A 17,985-nucleotide genomic window follows, 5' to 3' on the forward strand; every position below is an offset into this window, starting at 1 on the left:
ACCCAGGTCCTGCAGCCAATAAAGAAGAGGCGTGGGGGGGTACCAAGGGAGAGGGTAGGCTGAAGTTGAAGATGTGGCTTCTAAGTCTCTCTGGGCCCACAAACAAACACAGGCTCACTTCATGGGCTTTAAGGGATTTTTTTTTTTTTCTTTCTTTCTTTCTTTCAACAGTCTGGTCCCTGATGGGGGCCTCTCCACTGCCCCTCCCCAGTTTGGCTACAGTTCTGAACGTCGCTCGATTTTGAGCAGCTCCACCTCAAACACGAGGGTTGCACCACCTGCAGGGGAGAAATGAGGACAGAGTGAGAACCAGGGCCACAGGAAGAAGAGATGGTGGGCAGGAGATGGGGGCAGGAAGGCATCTTACCTGGAATCTTTGGGGGAGCTCCCCGCTCTCCATACCCTGTCAAAGATGCAGAAAGAAAAAGTGAGCTGTGACCGGGCAGAGAGAGAGAGACAGAGGTGTTCTGCAGACATTCAGGCTGAAGCCAGGCCTCTGCCCATCGCAACAAGAAAGCCAGAAATGGAGACAGCAAGGGGCTACAAAAGGCCCAGTAGAGGGCAGAGGGCGGGTGCCAGAACCAAGTGCCCTAAGGGTCTTGCCCGGTTCTCACTACCGGATACAGCTAGACTTGGAAGACGCATAATGAGCGGACGGGACAGAGACCAATGCAGCGGCAAACCAGTCTTCACCCTTCCCCAGACACACCCCCCCAACTCCCCTATCCAGGCTCAGGAAAAGGCCTCTTACCCAACTCTGATGGGATCACCAGCTTCCGTTTTTCTCCCTCACACATCCTGCAGGACAACACCTGTTCAGCGCATGGCAAGCACCCAGGCCCCCTGCCCCCCACCCCATCCCTGGGGCTTGCCTCCCACAATCAACCTCCTCAACCACAGCCATGGCCCCCTGACTCACCCCAGCAGCCCCTGGTCCCAGCCCTTGATGACCTGGCCTGTGCCCAGGGAGAAGACAAAGGGCTGGTTCTGGGGCAGGCTGCTGTCAAATTCCGTCCCATCTTCCAGCTTCCCCTGTGGGACCATGGGAAGGCCAGTGAAGAGGAGGCTCCACTCGGACACACCTCCCCACCCAGCAGCTATCCCCAAGCTGGCTCCCCATTGGCAGCCATAATCCTAGAAGGGGACAGAACCTTGGGCAGCTCGCAGTACATCGTCACTGCTTGCTGGTGCCAAGCTGGGGATCAGACAGTCAACAGCAGAGAAGAGCTATAGAAACTAATGTAAAAAGGAGACAGGACTTGCCCACGGTCACCCACCTCCTTGGCTGAGCAATCTGGCTTCCAAGTCCTTTCAGGTCCCCAGAAGCCCCACCCACCCCAATGTTCCACTCCCTCACCCACCGTGTAGTGCATGTGCAGGACGTCCCCCTTGCGCGACTTGATGGGACAGTGGTCTACCCGCTTCTTGACCCCGATCTGCAGCTTCCGTTTGCCCTCGGCCCCCGCGGCAGTGGCCAGGGCACTCAGGCAGATGGACAATACTGTCAGGACCCAGCTCAGCCTCATGTCTCTGCGGGGACAGACCCCGACCAACCGACCGGGGGGGAGGGCAGGGAGGGCATGGAATATGGGCAGGTACCAGGAGGATTCCACCCCCACCGTACCTTGCCTGCCCACGGGGATCCCCTTGTCCCGGGTCACCACCCCCTCCCCCGGGCTCCGCAGACACACTTACCAGTCCAGTGAGAAGGGGGCTTGCCCGAGGACCCCAGCAGCGGGGGGAGGGGGTCAGGGGAGGCCACAGCAGCCAGGGCCCCGCCCCTTTGCTCACCCCCAGCCCTTCCTTCCCTCCCGGTCCCCAGCTCCACTCTTCAATTCCCGCCCGTCCCTTTACGCAAAGTCCAGACCTTATCTGGCTGCCCAGCAGTTGCCTCGACGGAGCGATCCCATTCACGCCACACCCAGTTGCCCCCCGCCCAGCACACCCACACCTCTGAGGCCGCTGCAGGGGGCCTGCCCCGAGGCACCCACACATCGCCGCTGGGTGGCTCCGGGGAGCCCCGATCCTCCGGAGGCACCCCCCAGGCCGGGCCTGTGCCTCCGCCCGGGGCGCCGCCCCAGCTCTGAGCCCTCGGGGGCCTGCGGGGTACCCAGACCGGCCCCGTGTCTGGTGGCCGCCGAGCCCGCTCCACCCACACCACCTCTCCCGGGGGAGTTCTCGGCCTACCGCGTCCCCAGGCCCGGCCCCCGCGGAGACCGCCCCCGCGTGGACGCCCCGGGCCATTACCTGGGCCTACGCCTTCGCTTTGCTCCTTGACCCCACCCTTTAGCGGACGTAGTTCCGCCCCTTGCCCTGGAGCCCCGCCCTCGATAGAACTAGACCCTCTTTCCTGAACTGTAGCCACGCCACTCACCGACTGAAGGCCCGCCCCCAGTGCCTGGGCTCCGTCCCCTTCGGTCTCCAAACCCGAGGCTCCGCCTTCCGCCTGTTCCAGCTCCTCCTCCAGGGACCAGGCTCCGCCCCCCACCTGTCCTAGCTCCGTCCCCAGTCCCGGAGCCCTGCCTTCTACTGGCACCAGCTCAGAGGTTCCACCCGTCTCCGTCCCACGTCCCGCCCCGACTCCCGGGGCTCCGCCCCGTGCGGCGTGAAAACCCTCCCCCTGCGGCATCCCCAGACAGCTCCGACCCCACCCCCCAATTTCCCCCTGACCTATCCCTCGTTGACACTCGCAGCCCCGGCCCGCTCCTGCCCGGCCTGATCCAGCCTGCCCCCGTGCACCCCGGCTCCCCCCAGCCCGGGCTGTGGCCCCCGCTCACCTCCTCGCCGCGCCCCCGGAGTCAACCCCAGTCGTGCTGCCGCCTGTGCGCAGGCGCGTCATCGTCGCCACCAGGCCGGGCCACGCCGCCCGCCCTCATTGGACTGTGCGAAGCCCGCTGCCGCGCGCGGGGCGGAGCGGCCTTTCCCCCTGCTCCGCCCCCGCGCCGACACGTGACCACGCGCTACTTCCGGTGGCTCTGTAGCCGGTAAGGTTAGGTGAAAGTGACTTCCTAAAGTGCTTTCGGCACTTCCGGCCGAGGTGAAATTAAGGTCAGGCCAACGCGGGTTCCCGGAGGGGGTCTCGAGACGCCATTTTATCTCGCCCCCAGGCTCTCGCTTGACCCTGGGCCTCCTCAGGGTCCACGGGCTCCAGTGGGAAGAGCCTGGGCCTCAGACTTGAGTTTGAGTTTGGGCTGTGCGCTTCGTTGGCAGTGTGACCTTGAGCTGTGGCCTGGTAGGATCTGGAAGGCCCTGTAAGGTGGGCTTGTCAACACCCACGTGGCAGGGCCACTGTAGGAGTGCGCCGTGACGTGCTCCACCAGGCCCTGGCCCACAGCCGATGCGCGCCCTTTTCGCCGCGCCAGCATCCGGGCCTGCCTCTGCCTGCCGCACGTTGACCCCCGAGTCCTGACGGCAGTGGTCCGGCTGGGCCCATTCCCCACCCACACTGGTATTTTCAGGTGCCCCGGCACTCAGCAGCGCGCCGAAAACATCTGTCAGTGGAAGTAACGAACTTGTAGTTGGGAGGTAAACTTGAGGGTTAGAGATAGACTTGGGGGTCAGATCTCCAGGTCAATCAGCCTTTCTGAGCCTATTTCCTTAATTGAAAGAGAAAGATCATTAGCAGCGCTGACCTTAGAATGAAGGACCAAGCGAGGGGTGCGCGCGAAGGCTTGTGTGTGCCCAGCACTTAAGTGGGCCGGGGGAGGGGTGGGAGTTCTGGTGTCCCCTGACCCTCATCTGTCTCACTTGAATGGAGCAATGGCATGGTCAGCGACAGCACAGCTGAGAAGAATGATTGGAAATTGGTAATCACCGTCAGGAATGGTCTCTTCTGGTTTAACCCCACCCCTGCCCAGGGCCCAGCAAGATCACTACCGTGCCCTCCAATCTAACACCTCCGAGAAGGCCTCCGTTTGGGTAGCTGCGTTCTGCCTCGGGTGAACCTCTGTCCTCGAATGTCCTGCCTCAGCAAGGCAAAGCATGGATACCCAAAGATGGCCTGTGGCCCACCCCAGGGGCCCTGGAGGCTGCGGGGAGAAGGCTGGGCACTGAGCTTAGGCTGGGTCAGACAAAGGTCAGGAGAATCCCAAGCAGGGGCTGCTGAGGGTGGGGGGAAACTGGTTGGGGTGAGGGAACGTGTCTCCCACACCAAGCCCACCAGCCACAGCCCTTTGGTAGTTCCCTTTCAAGGAGGTGGGGACAGGGCAGGTGCGTGGCTTTAGAGTGAAGCTGAAGGAAGTAGCTTAAATACAGAGCAACAAAAACAGAGAGCCGCCTGGCAGAGAAGACGGGTTTTTCTATCAAGTGAAGACACATTCCTGGAGCCCAAGGGCTGGGACCATAGCAGTCGTCCGTTCCCTCCATAGGCGCCTGTGGAAACTGAGGCGCAGAAAGAGGGGGGCAGCGACAGCCAAGATCATTCAGCGGATCTGGGTCCCACCTCAAGGTCACTGGCCATAACAGACCGTCTCCTTCCAGAAAGGAGCTTTTGTGATGAGCAGGGGAGGGGCAGGGCCTGGATGTAACAGGATTGGGAAGACTGCACAGTTCTGGCTCTACCTGATGGGGGACCTGGGGCCTCACGGCCTCCATCTACACAACGAGGGAGTAAGACAGGCTCGGGGGTCTAGGACGTAGCGCGATACAGAGTGCCTGAATCGCCCAGCCTGGACAGTGGCAAACAAGGACACAGGCAGGGACAGACAGATCCGTCCATCTCTTTTATCAGGGTTGGGGGTCACAGTTCTTAACACCGCAGCCCAAGTCCCCAGTATCTGCAGAGGATTGGCGCCTCGGGGAGGGGACAGTGGGGCCAGCTGTGAAGACGCTCGCTTGCACGTGGTGGTTGAAAATCGAGACGGGACCCCTTCTCTCCCGAGTTAGTCCATGACCCCTGGTGCTGCCGACACGTCTCCTCGTCCGGCTGCCCACCCTGTTGGAGGGTGGCCTTGGGAGAGACCAGGGACGGCTGGAAAGTCCTCTGAGAGGCCCAGGTCCGGGGAGCGCTTTCTGCCCACACTGAGGTCTGGGGACTGGGCACTTCTTAAACACGTTGCCCTGTTGTCCTCCTGTGGGACGTGGCCTGTGAGGCAAGTGGCCCTGCTGAGTCTGAAAGGCAACGTGTCACCTTCGCAGCTTCCGGCACCTGAGGAAGGGAGGAAGGGTTCTGTTCGTGCGGGCACAGCTCAGCCCCTGCTCCCTAGGTCCACCCTCCTGTTACCTTCTGTGAACCCCATTCTCTCCTAACACTCCTGGCAAGCCCACACGAGGTCACCCCGTGGCCTAGCTGCGGAAGGGAGGAGTGGTGAGCAGCGTCTCAGACAAGGGTGGACAAGGGTTCCACTCTGTCCCCTGGCCTCTCAGAGCCCACGAGGAGGGCACACATGTCTACCACGGGGGCTTTGAGCAAGGCCCAGAGCTTTGCAAATTGGAAGGCGATCCCTCCCACTTTGACTGCAGATGTGACCTCCTCCAGGGCATCTCTGACCGCTCAAACTCCGCGTCAGGTGCCCCTTACCTCAGCCCTTGACCTCCTCTGCTGGCGTCACAAATCCTGACGTCTGACTCCCACATTTAGAACGTGAGCCTTGGTCAATATTTGTTCAACACACTCAATAGTTTCCTCTCCCCTGGCTCTTCTCCCACTGGCAGGCTCACCTTGGACCTGCTCCAAGGGCCTTGATGCCTCCCCAAACAAACACGACCCCACCAGTCCTCACCTGCAGGTGTCTGGGTTGAGCTCTAAGCCCCGCCCTTGGCAACGGAGGAAGCTGCGGCGTCGGCAGCGGCAGCGGCAGGTCCGGGGGTCAGGGCGCTGGCGGCGCTGGGTGCAGCGTGGGCAGAGGGGCCTGGGGCTGGAGTGGGATGGGTGATGTCAGCTGGGGAGGGTGCTCCGGGGGCAGAGTCCCAGCCCGGAACAGAGCGGGGCTGGGGACGGTGGTGGGGAGTGGAAGCCCTAGGAGGAGAAGCAACATGTCTGGGGCGGGAAGGAAAAGTCTTCCCGGGAGCTGGGGTTGGATCGGAGCACACAGACTCGGGGAGCAGAGGAAAAGGGGAGAGGGGGACACAGTGGGGGGAGAAAGAGGGGGCGGGACTGCAGCCTCCCGGCACACTCATACACCCCCTGCCCCATCCACACGTTACATCCTGGGTGTGGGGTTTGGGCTCCAACCCCACCTCGGCAAGAGCCCGTGAGACTCACCTGTCTGGCTTCACAGCACTCTCCCTCTTTTTTGGTCTGAAAAGTAAGAGGGACAGACAGAGACGAGGAAGAGGAAGAGAATCAGAAGAGCCGAGCATCCTGCTCTTACCCCAGATCCCAGGCCTAACCCAGTTCCGGTCTTGGAAACCTGGCCTCCACTGTGGTGTACCCCCATGCCCAGCACCCCCCAAGCCTGGTCTCTGGGAGCTCAGAAGCGGGGCCCGGCTGGCACCTGCATTCACACTGGCTGTGTTCTTCCAGGGACATCTCGCCCAGCTGACTGCTCGGGTAACGGATCATGAGTATCTGTACTCCAGAGATAGGGGACGCACGGTGTGAGAGATCATGAGAGATACAGAGGAAGGGAATGCTCCGTGGGCTGGAGGAACAGCTTGCCCAGCCAAGGCTCTGGCCATTCCTCCCACCACCACCCCCCGGAGCCCCAGCATCCACCCCAGCTGGGCACGCCCCACCGGCCCCAGTACCTGCATTCGGACTTGGTGCTGCCCTGTGGGCACGCACTCCAGGCCGTCGTCAGGGCAGCAGCCACCACAGCGCTGCACGGTCACACAGCTGGGCACCAGCTGCTTGGCCACGGTGCCCATGAGCTCCACGGTCAGGGGCACCACCACCTCCCGGGGCTGGCAGGTGGCACGGGCATACACGTCTATCCATGACACCACTGGGGGCAGAAGCGTAAGTGTTAAGCCCCCACTGGGTTTCCTGTAGCCGCTCCCGGGTTCCCCTATCTCCTGTACCCTGCAGCTGTTCTCCCTGATTCCTTCGTCCCAGCCACCCTCCACTAGCTCCCTCTCTGCCCTCAAAACCTGTCTTCCCCTGCCCAGGAACCCAGGAACCCCACTGCCTCAATTTTCTCTTCTGTAAAATGGGCAGAATAAAAAAGTTTGCATCTTAGAGCGTGGCCGTGATTACACAAGATGATGAGCAAACCCTGTTGATGATGGCTAGCGCGGTTATTGTTGCCATTACCTTTCTTCTGGTGGCCGGGGGTATCAGGCTGGGACACAGGGCCCTGTAGGAGAGAAGAGAACTGAACTCAAAAGTGCTCTCTAGGAAGGGCTAGCCCTGTCGCTGTTCCCAGGGGTCTGCCCTTGCAGTCTAAAGGCTTCAACTCCTCTAGGACATTTTTCCCCGATTGCTCTGCTCCTGGGGTCACTCTAGCTTTACCTGTCCCTCTCCTGGCCACCTGGGACCTGCCCTGGCCACGACCCGCCAGGCGCACTCTGCCGGTGGCGGCGGCGACGTCGAATCTCCAAGCCTGGGGCCCGACGGATTCGGAGGCCTCAGGTCAGGAGGGGGCACAGTGGGCGCCCAACCGAGTCCTGCGGGGACCGAGCGGCTCCGCCCCCGGTCGAGCCCGGGGACGGGGTGGGGCAGGGGAGTGGCCCGGGGCTGGGCTGGCGGGCTGGCGGGCTGGCGGGCAGGGACTCCTCCCGGGGGATGCCCTGGCCAGATTCCCGCCACGCCCCGGTCCTCAGCCCGACCCCGCGGATCCCCGAGGCCGAGGCCGCTCCGCGTCTCCCCACTTCCGCCAACCTTGAGAGAGGGCACGGCGGGCGGGCGGGCGGGATGTCGGGGACGCACGTACCTGGGCGGGGGCCAGCTGCAGGAGCGCGGCGAGCAGCAGGCGGCGGAGCAGGGGGCTCATGGTGCCCGCGGGGGCCGCGCGCCGGGGGCGCCCGCATCGCCCTAGCCCGGCGGCGCAGGGGGCGGCGGCAGCCAGAGCCCCATGGCGCGGGCCCGGGCGCGGCGGGCGGGGGCCGGGCGCGGGGGGCGGCTCCTCCGCGGCCCCCTCCCGAGCCCTGAGCGCAGGCAGCGCAGCGCAGCGCAGCAGCGGAGGCCGGAGGAGCCGGGCGGGCGGGCGGCCGGTGGTGGCGGGCGGCGGCGGGGACGGCGGGGGCGGCGGGGGGCCGGGCCCGGGCTGGCGGGCGGGCGGCTCATGTGACCCAGACACGCGCTCCCCACCCGGCCGCGGGGCGGGGGCGGGGCGGGGGCGGGGGGGGGCGAGGCCGCCGCCGGGGCCCGCCCCCTCCACACCCCCCCCCCCCCCCTCCCGCCACAGCAGGGGAAAGGGGACGCGCCGCCCAGGGGGCCGGGCTCCCGGGTCGCAGCCGCCAGGACCCGGAGGGCGGGGTGCTGTCCACCCCTCCTTTCCCCCCCCCCCTCCCACCCGGCGAGGCCCGGGATGGGGGCGCTGGGCCTGAAGCAAGGAGCTGGACATGAGCTTTGAGAATCATTTTATTGCACGCGTTTTGGGGAGTGGGAGTCCCCCGGGGTAGCAAGGAGGTAACAACACAGAGCAGGCCCCGTCCTAGCGGGCCGCTCCGGGGCCGGGGCCTGTGCCCGGAGGCACGATCTCTGGGATCTCTGGGCCTCCAGGTCGGGGCTGCAGCTGCTGCCTCTGCACTCGCTCCTGGAGCTTGGCTCTGTTGGCCCTGCGGGAGAGAGCACCTGGGTGGTCAGGACAGAGGATCCCGGAGGGTGAGGGCAGGACAATAAAGAGAAGGCAGGACAGAGCAGGGACGGACCTGGCCCGGGCCCGTGTGTCATTGTAGATGGCTGTGATGATCCGATCCTTTTCATCCATGAAGCTGCGGTGGATCTGCTCCAGCTTCCTGCAAGGGGGTTGCAATTAACCCTGGGTTTCCCAATCCCTGCTGTCCCCGAGACCCACCCCACCCCCACACCCGCCACGCCACTCTAGGGTCTCAAAGTTTTCCATCTGTGAGGACCTCTGCCTAACTGCCTGTGCTAGGCGGGGAGAGGGGCACCGAAGGGCCGGGGCTTATCCAGGGACCACTGGTGACCCAGGTCCCTGGCTGTCCTGTTGAAGGTGGTGACAGCAGCTCCAAACACCAGGGTGTTCCTCACAGGAGACTAGAAAGAGCGTTACACCTAACTCCCATCACTGAACTAGGCAGTGGGCACCAGCCTTTAGGTATCTTGGTCGTAGAACCTCAGTGTCCGTGCCATGCATAAAAGTGGCAGGGAGACAGCCGATTGCCACACAAGGGAGGACAGTGGCTGGTGAGGCCCCGTTCCAATGCATTTCCTTCGGGTGCACGATTTTGGTTGGCCCCAGCACACCCTGGCAGCCGGCATCAAAGATTTACATTCAAATCACAAAACTCTGAAAATGACAACGTTCGCCTTCAGCGAGCGTAGAGCTGCCTTTGCCAAGTAAGGAGAGGCCCCGGAGACCTGTCTCGGGCAATTCTTAGCTGGAGAGGCACAGAAGTGCAGGCCACGGGGGTGGGGGGCTTGCGTGGCTGACCACACTGGGCTTCCCCGGCCCTCCGCCCTCTGCCCATCACCCCAGGGAGAAGGCAGGGATGCACCTGAAAGCAGCATAGTGCAGGCCCATGCCCGCCAACATGATCAGGAGGCAGTACCCCAGCACCCGCTGGTTGTGTTTGTGCTGCTGCTGCCTCGACTCCGGTCGCTGAGGCCTCACACTGTGAAACTGGGCCCAGTATTGGGCATTGGGGGATTCCCAGGAGCTGCTGGGAGGGAGAAGAAAGGACAAGGTGGGGATGAGGCTCCCTGGGAGACGGGGGGGGGCGGGGGGTGGGGGACGAGGCCAGGGGCAGGACGACTGTACCTGTGTGCTTGAGCAGACCCAGGACGGGCTGTTCTTCCTGGAGACTTTGGAGAAGTGGCTGAGCAGAGCTGGCGATCATAGCTGAGGCGGCTCTCCTCCCGGCTGAGCACTCGGTATGCTTCGCTCAGCTCCACAAAGCGGCTATGCAGGGCCGGGTTCCCGGGGTCCCGGTCAGGGTGCAGCTGGGGTGGGGCAGGACTCCCTTCAGGTCTTTTTCCACGTCCCTTCACAGAACCCGTCCCCACCATGTCCACCCACAAAGGCTCAGATCATTCCCAGAGGCCCTGCCTGGACAGTAACCCTCACTCTCAGGGCTGCCCACCCGTCCAGAAGGCCAGAGAGTCAGGAAGCACAGACTCCTGCCCCCTCCCCTTGTTCAAGCCCTCCCCCCCCAGCTGCCTGGCTCTAGCAATATTCCCTGGTCCAAGCTTTCTCTAGAGCAGGCAGGTCAAAAGAAACAAGCCCAGCCCATCACACACAACCCCTGGCTCCTACCCCCAACCTTTCCTCCCAACGGGCCTAACCTCTGCCCTTGGGGCATCTCTCGCTCTCTATACATGCCAAGGGAACGTGGCACCATCCAGAGTGAGCCACTCAGCACCATTCCTGGGAATGTGAAGTGTACCCTATCTGGCTCAGACTTATACCCCCTCCTCCCCACCTAGGGCCACTGGTACCTCTTTGGACTTGGAGAAGAAAGCTCGTTTAACTTCTTCAGTGCTGGCACTGGGATGCACCCCTAACAGTTCATAGTAGTTCCTGGGGCCAGACCTGTGGAGATAGGCCAAAAACTGCAGGGGCTGTGGAAACACAGAGAATATTCCTCTCCTCCGCCTCTCAGCCCTACTGGGCCACACTCTTCAAGTCAGTAACCAGGAGGTGAGAAAGCTGAGGCTGCTGCCAAGGGAGATCTATCTCCAAATCATCCCTCCCTTTTTGAACACTTCAGGCATGGTGCAGATCAGAACATCTCATAGGGTAGCCCTCAGATCCCTTGGCTCAGAACCACCCAGAAAGCCTGTTTAAAAAAAACAGATTCCAGGGGCGCCTGGATGGCTTCGTCAGTTGAGCGTCCGACTTCGGCTCAGGTCATGATCTCATGGTTCGTGAGTTCGAGCCCCGCGTCGGGGTCTGTGCTGACAGCTCAGAGCCTGGAGCCTGTTTCGGATTCTGTGTCTCCCTCTCTCTCTGCCCCTGCTCTGCTTGCACTCTGACTCTCAAAAGGGGAATAAACTGTTAAAAACAATATATTAAAAAAAAAACACACAAAAAACAGATCCTTCAGCCTCCACTTAATTCCTGCAGATCAGAATCCCCAGAACAGGGCCCAGAAATCTGTATTTTTGTAAAACGCCCCCATCCCCGCCCCCAAGCCCCCAAGTGAGTTATGCCCAGTGATGCTTGACCACTAGAGTTGTGAAAAGAGCACTGAGCCTGGCTGGGACTCAAATTCCACTTTTTGCCACTTAACTCGCTGTATGATCTGAGGGATTGTCCCTTAATCTTTGATCTTGTGTCCTCAGTAGTGAAGGTGAAAGTTACCTGAAACAAGCCCGTACAGCACCTGACAGCAAGTAGAGAGATCACAACTATCGTAGTACCCAGGTCCAAGCCTAGAACTGGGCAGGCCTTCCTCAACCCACTGGGTGACGGGGGCCATGCCCCCCGGCCCCCGACTCACCGCTGCCCGGTGGCCGCTGAGAAGAGCGGGTGGGAGGGCTGCGGGGCCATAACCGGCACAGGCACAGGGACAGCATGGCGACAGGCAGACGGCTGGTGAAACGAGGGCCACAAAGAGCAGTGCATTGAGACCAGGATGGGACCAGACGTCAAGTACTCCCGGGGCCAAAGTGGAGGGTCCCAGCCCGTTTACTTGCGAAGGCAAACTGAAGCAGGCTTGGGAGACCCAGGGGCAGTGGGGCCTCCTTTACTCAGGACCAGACCCAGTGTCCTGAATCTGTCCCTGCTTCTGACCGGCGCGTCCTGGGCCCTCCCCCACACTGGTCTCGGCGTCCGGGACAAGCAGTCCCGGACGCGGAAGCCCCTCCTCCCCACCACCCTGGCGGGAGGAGGTGAAGGAGGGGCCACGCCAAGCCCCGCCTCCGCTGCGCTCACGGATTTCGCGGCCACGGCCGTCTCTGCGCCTATTCAGGCTCCACCTCCACGTTCTCATTGGCCTAGACACCAGGGCCACGCCCACCAAGCCGGAAGGCCCGGACTGCTTCGGAAGGCCCCACCCCCGCACGCCCATTGGCCTTTGGCGCCTCGGGCCCACCCAACGAGGTCGAGGCCCGCGGACCCCGCGGAAAGACGCCGGCGTTGCGGTCCTCAGTGAGGCTGTCCGCCCCGCTTTTGTGGCTTCGCCCCGGGAACATACCTGTTACTCTGCTCTGCAGCGAGGTGTCCTTTATAAAGCAGCTATAGCAGACCCGGACCCTCACCACAGCCTTGGGCAAGGAGGCATGGCCCTCATCGCAGTTTCGCAGACGGCAAAAACTGAGGCTGGGTTTCTTTGTTTTTGTTTTCCCCCCCAGGACACTCGCCCCGTCTCTCTCGCACACCCAGATCTCTCCCAGCGCCCCTTCCCTGTCTCATGAAAACAGCAGATGCCGATGGGATCAAGAATAAAGTCCTTTATTGTCTTTCAAGTTGTGATAGGGCTGGGGACTAGGGCGACTCAGGTGGGACTTCCTGGACCTGGTTGTAGAGGAAAATAGCGCCTTTGGCCGAGGGGCAGAGCTCAGCCCACATTTCGGTCTCCTGCAACCTCCGCACGCTCTGTGGGGAGAAAGTAAGACGCCCCTTACGTCCAGCCCTCCGGTCTCTTGCAGGGGCCGTGCCCAGTGTTCCCTGAGCCTCAGAACCCTCTGCACTTCACCGTCCCTAGGGAGGACACGATAAGGAGGCTGAAGACGTTCCTGGACCTCTCTTGGGCTGAGGGCATCCCCAGTGAAGTCTTGTGGCCCTGGAGGAAAGCTCTAAGATTTGGCGGCTTCATCTGACCCAGCCCCCGGGGGGAGACAGCCATGGATCACCAGGCCTACACAAGCCCCAACACCAGCAGCTTGTCCAAGCAAGATACATCTTGCTCCTTCACACCTGTGTTTCCACAAAGATGACTCCTGTAGATTCGTGGGCCTCAGCTCCCCCACTTACATAGTGTTTCTTCACCTGCTCAGAAGTCAGGCTGCACCTGCACAAGGACATGAGAGTGGCTTGGGGAGTGCCCAGACCCCGGCGGGTCCTTGTGGAACCCCAGCGTGCCTCAGCCATTCCCCTCAGCCACCCACCTACCCCAGGACCCAGGACCCTGCACCCCAGAGCTCACTCACTGGACGTAGAACTCGGCACTGGCACGGCCGGCACTGGTCTCATTGCGGGCAATGCCCAATAGCCGTGGCTGGCTCAGGGTGTGCAGCGGGCACATTCACCCTGGGGCAGGGGGGTCCACCAGTCAGTGCCCAGTGTCCCCATCCTGCCCCTCTCAAGGGAGAACGTTACCCTTGCACAGCATTTTACAGCTTGCAGTTCAAGTGCCCAGAATCACAGAATGTCAGAGGCCGGGCATGTTCATGTTACAGATGGGAAAGCAGAACCTGAGATATTGAACAACCAACCGCTCAAGGCCACCCAAGGCAAGTTCATTGTGACCGGGACTCTCATTTACTCCTCTCCTTCAACAAACGGGGTGGTGGGTGGAAATAGGGCAAGACATTTATCGTTGTTCTCCTTGTAAAGGGGAAGAGCTCTGAGGCACGCAGAAACGAGGGCTAGAATTCCACTCCACTTGTGTCTAGCTGCAAAGCCAAGCTCTTTCCTTCAATGCCAGATGCCTGCAGACCCTCCCGCCAGCCACACCTGTGGAATTCTGGTATGTTCTACCCCCTCCCTTCTTGCCCACCTGCCGGGGCCACCCCTCCTCACTCACCTCATCACAGATCTCCTGGAGAACCACTGGAGAAGAGTTCGTGCACCACCAGCTCCCCAGGGAGGTCTTTGTGCAGGGGGCTGTCACCAGGGCACAGGGCCTGGGAGAGGTCAGGCTCAGCCCCTATCCCCATCTCTTCCCAGCCTGCCTCCCCACATATTGCTGGCCCTGAGGGCGCTGGTTAGGCACAGAGTTGGAGTCTTGGTGACCCCCGACTCGGGCCACCTTTTCCAGATGGAAAACCAGAAATCCAGCTAGGTCCTCTGCCCCCCAGCCCCCACCCCTCCCCATCATTCCCTAGCTTCCCACAGGCCTGGGATAAGGGTCAGTGGGGAGGCTGAGGTGCTGCCCTGAGCAGACTTTCAGAGAAGCACTAGTTAAGGGATGAAGAAAACAAAGGTGAACTGAGTCTTTGTGCCTTTGCACCCAGGCTGGCATCTCACCTGAGGCTCAGCGTGCCCACCAGGCACGTCCACCAGTCCAGGTGCCTCGGCCACCTGCCGAGAGCGACGCAGGAAGACCAGGAAGTTATCTGCAGTGGCCAGTGTGGCGCCAACCCCCAGCGGGTCTGCCAGGTAGGCCTGCTTGTCACCCCAGTCAGTGGCCCCCTGCTGTCGCAGCCAGGCAGCTGAGCTGGCCCAGTTGGTGCCCAGGAAGTCTCGGTAGGAAGTAAGGCCCAGGCGCAGGAGCAGCTGTGGTCCCTGTGAGCCAGTGGGTGCCAGGATGGCTGAGTGCAGGCGGAACTTGGGGGCGTCAAAGAGCCAGGGCTGAGCCTGCAGCCGGCTCTCCCAGATGGCAGCGATGGCCTTGTCCCCTCCTGGTAGTGGGCGACGGTCATAGTCTGGGCTCAGCTCAGCCTGCACCTGCTCCTCCGGCAGCCCACCTGGGGGGCACTGCAGCAGCAGGGGACACTTCAGGGTCCATAGTCCCGGACGGGGCAGCTCTGGGGGGAGGACACAGCCGGGCTTGTCACCCTGAGAGCCCCACAGAGACCCTTGGCCCCGGCAGCTGGCCCCCTCTGCCACAGACCTCCCGAGGTGTACCCCCAGCCCTTCTGTACCCCCTTGACCACTCCCTGGGCAGTAAAGTGTCTTATCCTAAGAGCCCGGAGGTCCCTGCAGCCAGACATCCCTGGGACTCACGCGCATCACAACCACCCCGAGGTCCTGGGTCCAGCCACCCCTTTATGCCCATTTCTCCCAAACCCAGGATCCTGCCTTCAATCTCTGATGCGCCGGGACCCCCTTCCGGGGTCCGGAAGCTCAAACGTCCAGCCGGCACTCACCGGCCGACGCGGCCCGCAGGCTCCTCCCCTTCGCCTGAAGCGGAAGTGCCCGCCCCCTTCTTCCTCGGCTTCTCATTGGCCGCTCCCTGCGCCCGGGGCTCTCGGGGTCGACAGCTCGGCCACCACCGGAGTTGGTGAGGCTGCTAGTCTCTGTCTTCCTCCTCCCAGCTCTGTCTTGGCCTGCTCAGAAGCTTCCGCCCCGTTAGCCTGAACGCCCGGCCCCCTCCTCAGGCCCGCTTTGCGGGGCAGACCCGCGAACCTGGAGCGCGGCGGCTCCTTTCCCCCCGGGATCCTTGGCGGACACAGTGTGACCTTGGGCAAATCTTGCTTGCCGGGCCTCAGTTTCCCTATTTGCAGGAGGGAGTTGGGGGTGGGGAAGTGAATTTAATGAGCTGAATGTCCCCGTCCCAGCTCTCACATCCTGAGGCTTTGTGACTTGCTGGGCAGGGTGGGGACATGAAAGGGTCCTTAACACAGTCCCCACATTATCACTGTACCCAGCAGGTCTTAGCCATGAACTCCCCTGGAGGAAGGAGGCAGGAAGCTGCAGGACCCAGGGGTAGAAGGGCTCACAGACCCCGGGAACAGGTGCGCCCCCCTCCACCCTCACCACCCCACCCCGCCCCCTTTCTTGGTGGGAGGGTAAAGGAGGAGGGACTCAGCCCTGGCTCCTTGGAATATGCTGGGGGGATGGGAGTGAGCGCTGATGGGTCATACTCTTCCCAGAGAGCACAGGGATTCCTCTCCCTCTGGTCTCCCTCTGCAGCGGGTCACTCAGAGTTCAGGGTGGGCAGCAGGGCAGGAGCACTACAGGGACCAGGGGCCACCTCTGGGCTCTTACAGGACCGAGATGTGCAACTGTCCAAGGCTTTGTCCTACGCTCTGCGTCACGGGGCCCTGAAGCTGGGGCTTCCCATGAGGGCTGGTAAGTGAGAGTCTTAAAGACTGGGGTGAGGAGTGGTTGGAGGGAGGGAGCGGTATGAGCCTATCTGTGGCTGTCCTACCCCATGGCCCTATGGGGACGGTACAGAGGGCACATCCTCTCCATTTTCAGGGAACCCCGAGGCCCAGAGCCCAATATCATGTCTGGAGCAAACTGGGAGAGGACCCTCTGTCCAGGCCATGCCTGGGTGATACCTGTGGTGCAGTGGCCCAATAAACACTTACCCCAGGAGTGGGCACTGGGGGGTATTGAAGTAACTGGTGTTTATTGAGTACCCACTCTGGGAAGGGTACTATGCTAAAAAGGGTCACTTTATCTTTGTGACCCTCCATGAGGCAGATCCCATTCCCATGTAAGTGGAGGAAACTGAGGCCCAGAAAGGGCCGCCCCTTCGCCTGAAGCGGAAGCGCCTGCCCCCTTCGTCCTCGGCTTCTCATTGGCCGCTCCCTGCTCCGGGGCCCTCAGGGTCGGCTGCTGGGCCACCACCGGAGTTGGTGAGCCTGCTAGTCTCTGTCTTCCTCCTCCCAGCTCTGTCTTGGCCTGCTCAGAAGCTTCCGCCCCGTTAGCCTGAACGCCCGGCCCCCTCCTCAGGCCCGCTTTGCGGGGCAGACCCGCGAACCTGGAGCGCGGCGGCTCCTTTTCCCCGTGGCGGACACAGTGTGACCTTGGGCAAATCTTGCTGGCCGGGCCTCAGTTTCCCTATCTGCGCCAGAAGGTCACATGGATGAGCCCCTGTGGACCACCCCCCCAGGCCCAGGCTCTGTTCTGGTTGCCTGGAGTTCCCCCTCTTAACTTTGACCCAGGCCTGAGCACCCTGCCTGTCTGCAGATGGCTTCGTGCCCCTGGATGCCCTCCTCCAGCTGCCCCAGTTCTGCGGCTTCTCAGCTGAGGATGTTCGGCGCGTGGTGGACACGAACCAGAAGCAGCGGTTCGCCCTGCAGCCAGGGGACCCCAGCACTGGCCCTCTCATCCGGGCCAATCAGGGTCACTCCCTGCAGGTGGGGGCTAAGGGGACACGTGGGAGAGCCAGGTGGGACCCCTGCCTGTGAGGGGGTCTCACTGCTGTCTATTCCCCGACTCGTCCCAGGTACCTGAGTTGGAGCTGATGCCCCTGGAGACCCCCCAGGCCCTGCCCCTGACGCTCGTCCATGGCACATTCTGGCGGCACTGGCCTTCCATCCTGCTCAAGGGCCTGTCCTGCCGGGGAAGGACACATATCCACCTGGCCCCAGGACTGCCTGGGGACCCCGGTGTCATCAGTGGTCAGTGCCCCTCCCCAGCTACTCCCACCCACCTTTCTCCCATCGGGTCCCTCTCCCAAGGATCAAGCTACCTCCAGGCATAGCTCCTCTTGTCCGAGGCCACTATATACTCTGCATGGTGCAGTAGCCCCTTCCCCTTACCGAGCCCGGGACCTCCCACTGAGCCTGCCCAAGTTTGGAGACTGCCACCCCGAGCGCCCCAGGTCCCAGCTCCAGTTGTCTCCACAGGCATTCGGCCAAATTGCGAAGTGGCCGTGTTCATCGATGGGCCCCTGGCCCTGGCAGGTGAGTCTTGACCCAGCAGGGACTGCCCTAGGACTTCAGAGAAGGCATGAGTCACATCTCCGGCCTTGTCTGCAGACGGGGTCCCCTTCTTCCTCTCTGCCAACGGAGTGATCCTGACTCCGGGGAACGCCGATGGCTTCCTGCTTCCCAAGTACTTCAAGGAGGCCCTGCAGCTACGCCCTACCCGTGAGAACCACCACCTCTACGCCCTCCTGTGCCCTCTGCCCTCTCCTCTTTGCCAGCTCCCAGCCCCAGGCTGACTGAGGTCTCCCTTTCCCTCACCAACTCTTGTCTCTCTCAGGAAAGTCCCTGTCCTTGGCTGGTGATGAAGAGACCGAGCGTCAGCGTGGCCCCAAGCACAGCGCCAGAGGAAAAAGGATGACCCAACAATAAAATATTTATTTAAAAAAAAAAAAAAAAAAGGGAATGTAGAAAGATGACAAAACAGAAATTCCAGT

The 17,985-nt window shown here is 62.0% G+C and overlaps 5 protein-coding genes across 15 annotated transcripts; 1 reads left to right on the top strand and 4 right to left on the bottom strand.

Moving 5' to 3' along the window:
* Positions 1-122: 122 nt before the first annotated feature.
* FKBP2 (FKBP prolyl isomerase 2) lies at positions 123-2,909 on the bottom strand. Of its 6 annotated transcripts, none has more exons than XM_053899559.1 (6): positions 2,778-2,909; positions 1,362-1,530; positions 920-1,032; positions 752-798; positions 368-403; positions 123-278 (listed from the first exon to the last, which is right to left on the bottom strand). In XM_053899559.1, the coding sequence occupies exons 1-6, from the start codon at positions 2,837-2,839 to the stop codon at positions 217-219; spliced, it is 489 nt and encodes a 162-aa protein (XP_053755534.1). In that variant the 5' UTR covers positions 2,840-2,909; the 3' UTR covers positions 123-216. The 6 variants fall into 6 exon arrangements, with proteins under 6 accessions (XP_053755534.1, XP_053755537.1, XP_053755536.1 ...); XM_053899562.1 differs by lacking the exon at positions 2,778-2,909 and adding an exon at positions 2,375-2,482; XM_053899561.1 differs by lacking the exon at positions 2,778-2,909 and adding an exon at positions 2,248-2,362.
* Positions 2,910-4,706: 1,797 nt separating this feature from the next.
* VEGFB (vascular endothelial growth factor B) lies at positions 4,707-8,120 on the bottom strand. 2 transcript variants are annotated; one of them, XM_053899557.1, is made up of 7 exons: positions 7,812-8,120; positions 7,193-7,235; positions 6,688-6,884; positions 6,435-6,508; positions 6,203-6,238; positions 5,721-5,855; positions 4,707-5,146 (listed from the first exon to the last, which is right to left on the bottom strand). In XM_053899557.1, exons 1-7 carry the CDS (start codon positions 7,869-7,871, stop codon positions 5,125-5,127), a joined length of 567 nt encoding a protein of 188 aa, XP_053755532.1. In that variant the 5' UTR covers positions 7,872-8,120; the 3' UTR covers positions 4,707-5,124. The 2 variants fall into 2 exon arrangements, with proteins under 2 accessions (XP_053755532.1, XP_053755531.1); XM_053899556.1 differs by having other exon boundaries at positions 5,721-5,956; positions 7,812-8,118.
* Positions 8,121-8,443: 323 nt separating this feature from the next.
* DNAJC4 (DnaJ heat shock protein family (Hsp40) member C4) lies at positions 8,444-11,937 on the bottom strand. Its single transcript, XM_019414802.2, is given in 8 exon segments — positions 8,444-8,658; positions 8,752-8,838; positions 9,562-9,723; positions 9,825-10,006; positions 10,502-10,595; positions 11,506-11,530; positions 11,533-11,611; positions 11,613-11,937. Coding segments are annotated over 8 exon segments (771 nt in total). The 5' UTR covers positions 11,631-11,937; the 3' UTR covers positions 8,444-8,534.
* Positions 11,938-12,442: 505 nt separating this feature from the next.
* On the bottom strand, positions 12,443-15,031 carry NUDT22 (nudix hydrolase 22). The gene is given in 7 exon segments (XM_053899564.1): positions 12,443-12,602; positions 12,924-13,017; positions 13,157-13,256; positions 13,749-13,776; positions 13,778-13,852; positions 14,196-14,657; positions 14,659-15,031. Coding segments are annotated over 7 exon segments (888 nt in total). The 5' UTR covers positions 14,677-15,031; the 3' UTR covers positions 12,443-12,491.
* On the top strand, positions 14,974-17,939 carry TRPT1 (tRNA phosphotransferase 1). Of its 5 annotated transcripts, none has more exons than XM_019414799.2 (8): positions 15,079-15,171; positions 15,542-15,625; positions 15,881-15,962; positions 16,809-16,978; positions 17,068-17,242; positions 17,471-17,527; positions 17,603-17,713; positions 17,829-17,939. In XM_019414799.2, the coding sequence occupies exons 2-8, from the start codon at positions 15,551-15,553 to the stop codon at positions 17,918-17,920; spliced, it is 762 nt and encodes a 253-aa protein (XP_019270344.2). In that variant the 5' UTR covers positions 15,079-15,171; positions 15,542-15,550; the 3' UTR covers positions 17,921-17,939. The 5 variants fall into 5 exon arrangements, with proteins under 5 accessions (XP_019270342.2, XP_019270344.2, XP_019270346.2 ...); XM_019414801.2 differs by having other exon boundaries at positions 15,098-15,171; positions 15,539-15,625; XM_019414797.2 differs by lacking the exon at positions 15,542-15,625 and having other exon boundaries at positions 14,974-15,171; positions 15,804-15,962.
* The last annotated feature ends 46 nt before the right edge of the window (positions 17,940-17,985 follow it).

This window comes from Panthera pardus, unplaced genomic scaffold (genome assembly GCF_024362965.1).
Source record: "Panthera pardus isolate Hobbes unplaced genomic scaffold, ASM2436296v1 HiC_scaffold_12, whole genome shotgun sequence".
In the NCBI taxonomy this organism is placed as follows: Eukaryota; Metazoa; Chordata; class Mammalia; order Carnivora; family Felidae; genus Panthera; species Panthera pardus.